This window comes from Sander lucioperca, chromosome 10, assembly GCF_008315115.2.
Source record: "Sander lucioperca isolate FBNREF2018 chromosome 10, SLUC_FBN_1.2, whole genome shotgun sequence".
NCBI lineage: Eukaryota > Metazoa > Chordata > Actinopteri > Perciformes > Percidae > Sander > Sander lucioperca.
The window spans coordinates 973203-976956 of NC_050182.1; the positions used below are offsets into that span (position 1 = coordinate 973203).

The 3754-nt window shown below is 44.0% G+C and overlaps 1 protein-coding gene across 1 annotated transcript in view; it reads left to right on the top strand.

Moving 5' to 3' along the window:
- Positions 1 to 231: 231 nt before the first annotated feature.
- cmtm7 (CKLF-like MARVEL transmembrane domain containing 7) overlaps positions 232 to 3754 on the top strand; it is a 10655-nt gene continuing 7132 nt past the window's right edge. Inside the window, exon 1 of the mRNA XM_031301454.2 lies at positions 232 to 523. Coding sequence (XP_031157314.1) covers positions 413 to 523 — 111 coding nt within the window. The 5' untranslated portion in view covers positions 232 to 412. The remainder of the gene's footprint in view (positions 524 to 3754) is intronic.

The window sequence follows — 3754 nt, forward strand, 5'->3', positions numbered from 1 at the left end:
AAAATAAAACCACTTGTTTTGTATCTAAATCCACTTCTTCAGTCTCTAAATCCACTTTTTTTGTCTCTAAATCCATTTTTTCTAACCTTGTTTTTGTCTATGTTTTTCAGTCACTGTTCATCACTTGGAATTGCTGAATTTGTTATAATTGAAAGCTGCTATATAGACTAATTAAAGCTTGAATTAAAGCTTGCTTGAGTGACAGCAGTCTCTTTTATTCTGAAATCTCTCTCCGGAATTCGGCATGTTTATCCGGTTAGCCTTGACACGGGCGTGACGCGCCAACAGCCGCTCTGTAACTAACGTTATCCCAGTCGACGGTGCAGCTGTGTAGCAGTTTAACTCGTGTTTTAAACATTTTAAACATAATATATATATATATATATATATATATATATCTTTATATTTCAACATGTCGCACACCGTCATCACCACGACGACAACAACCAGAACGTCCGCTGACGGAATCCTGAACACGGGCTACACCCGTACCATCCCGGGACTGCTGAAGATAGGGCAAATGGTGAGAAAACATCGCAGGTTAACACGGGTTTAACCCGGGATATCAGAGTATTGGTTCACACCGACACAGCCGGGTTGTGTTGGCTAACGTTGGCCGTTAGTTTCACTGCTAACATGTAGTTTATACAGAGGCTGAGACTTTACCTTTTAAGGAAAGGTATTAAATCCGTGATTATTTAAATGGACCCTGGTGGGTAATGTTGGTGAAGTCATTATTTATATTTAATCTAACTGTTGCCTTGTTTTGAACACATCACACACTGACACTGTACAGCGGTGGGAAGTAACCAAGTACTTTTACTCAAGTAATTGCAATTTTAAAGTACTTGTACCTGAGTATTTCCATTTTTTAAGGAAAGGTATTAAATCCATGATTATTTAAATGGACCCTGGTGGGTAGTGTTTAACACATTACACACTGACACTGTACAGAGGTGGAAAGTAACCAAGTACTTTTAGTAAGTGCAATATCACGATATTATTGACCATATACATCAGTGTTGATATTGCAGAGATATTGTAGGGTTGACTGATAATTACACAGTGAGATTTTAGGTGAATAACCAGGAATCGTTTTTTTTTTTTTATTGGAATCGTTTGGAAAAATCTGTGTGTGTGTTTGTGTGTGTTTGTTTGTGTTTTCAGTGTTTGTGTGTGTGTGCGTGTTAAGTGTTTTTGTGTGCGTGTGTGTTCTCTGTGTGTGTGTTCAGTGTTTTTTTTGTGTGTGTGTGCGCTTGTGTTCTGTGTGTGTTTGTGTGTGTTTTCTGTGTGTGTGTGTGTGTGTGCGTGTTCAGTGTGTGTGTGTGTGTGTGTGTGTTCAGTGTTCTGTGTGTGCGCGTGTGTTCTGTTTTTGTGTGTGTTCATTGTGTGTGTGTTTGTGTGTGTGTTGTGTGTTCAGTCTGTGTGTATGTGTTCTGTGTGTTCTGTGTGTGTGTGTGTGTGTTTGTGTGTGTGTTGTGTGTTCAGTCTGTGTGTGTTCAGTCTGTGTGTATGTGTTCTGTGTGTTCTGTGTGTGTGTGTGTGTGTGTGTGTGTGTGTTTGTGTGTGTGTTGTGTGTTCAGTCTGTGTGTGTTCAGTCTGTGTGTATGTGTTCTGTGTGTTCTGTGTGTGTGTGTGTGTTCATTGTGTGTGTGTGTGCGCGTGTGTTCTGTTTTTGTGTGTGTTTGTGTGTGTGTGTGTGTGTGTTGTGTCTTCAGTGTGTGTGTGTGTGTGTGTTGTGTCTTCAGTGTGTGTGTGTGTTTGTGTGTGTGTGTGTTCTGTGTGTGTGTTGTGTCTTCAGTGTGTGTGTGTGTTGTGTCTTCAGTGTGTGTGTGTGTGTTGTGTCTTCAGTGTGTGTGTGTGTGTGTGTGTGTGTGTGTGTGTGTGTGTGTGTGTGTGTGTGTGTTCAGTGTGGACCAACTAAATTATCAGACCTGAGGAGTCTCTTTGAGGGTGTTTTTACACATGAAAGTCCGGACCAAGGTTTAGGTTTTTGTAACATTGTCTACATTTGATCCGGTAAGTCTTGTTTTCACACTGCAGTTATGCAAGCGCACTAAAGATCTCTACGTGACAAAACTACGTCCTGCCGTCATCACATACGTGAGCTGCGTCTCCAGATACTTAGAACTGATCGGTTTGTTGACGGGCTTCCTCGTCCTCTCGTATCCTCTCTCTGTGTCGGAGTTTTTTCAACTGCTGGCAACTAAAGTAAGTACACCCCTATGTTAAATTCCCATAGAGGCAGGCAGACTTTTATTTTGAAAGGCCAGTTATTTCATGGATCCAGGATACTATGCATCCTGATAAAGTTCCCTTGGCCCCCACATCATCACATACCCTTCACCATACCTCCACATCATCACATACCCTTCACCATACCCCCACATCATCACATACCCTTCACCATACCCCACATCATCACATACCCTTCACCATACCCCCACATCATCACATACCCTTCACCATACCCCCACATCATCACATACCCTTCACCATACCCCCACATCATCACATACCCTTCACCATACCCCACATCATCACATACCCTTCACCATACCCCACATCATCACATACCCTTCACCATACCCCCACATCATCACATACCCTTCACCATACCCCCACATCATCACATACCCTTCACCATACCCCACATCATCACATACCCTTCACCATACCCCCACATCCTCACATACCCTTCACCATACCTAGAGATTAACATGGTTTTATTTCAGTTAGCCTAATAGCTGGTTTGATTTGCATTGAGAGATGATTTTATAGAAAGTACCCCATGCCAATCTCCGCCTCCACCTGCAGGTTGTCAACTGTGGTTTGGACTGAAAGCAGTAGCGGAGATAGCGTGGGTGCTTGGAAGCAGCTGCCCCAGGGCCCCGTGCCAATCAGGGGCCCCTCAGATGCCGCCGATCTTGCGTCACTTGACGAGAAAGTCAAGTGACGCCTAAGCCCAAAGTGACACATTGCAGATTATTAGCTGAAAGAAGCTAATTACTACATATTATCTCACGTTATGATAATACTGCTCTTCTTATCAAACATATATACAATAGTGCCATGTCAGTGATATAGTGTGGCACTGATTGAGCTCATCTTGGCCTGTTCAGCACCATCGCTGTCCATCAGCTGTCGCTGTCCATGGTGCTGAAACATTTTTACTTGACTGGCAAGTACAAACTTGTCAAAAAATGTCTTTTCTTTGTTTTTTATTTGACATATAGGCTTACTTGACTCAACAAGTGACACATTATAACATGCATTCATGACTTGGTAGCAGAGAGCCCCGTGATGAAGCTCCGCCCCCACCGTACTGAGAGTCTAGCTCCGCCCCCACCGTACTGAGAGTCTAGCTCCGCCCCCACCGTACTGAGAGTCTAGCTCCGCCCCCACCATACTGAGAGTCTAGCTCCGCCCCTGACTGAAAGGGAGAAAATGGGACGCCGAGTTACACGGCAGATATCGCTCATATACTTTTTATTTTTTTTTTTTGACGGCGCCTTAACTGCAAAGTGCTGCTGGAAACCCTGCTCCAACAACTAGCGTTCTCTGTGTCTCTCTCTCTCTCTCTCTCTCTCCGCCAGGAGTCCCGCCTCCCTAGACAAAGACCATGTGAGTGACAAGAGGGTTCACTCCACGTTACGCTAAGGAACCGAGAGTGGTCCTCCAGTCTCTTTGGTAGAGAGAGAGAGAGAGAGAGACAGACACAGAGAGACAGAGACAGAGAGAGAGACAGACACAG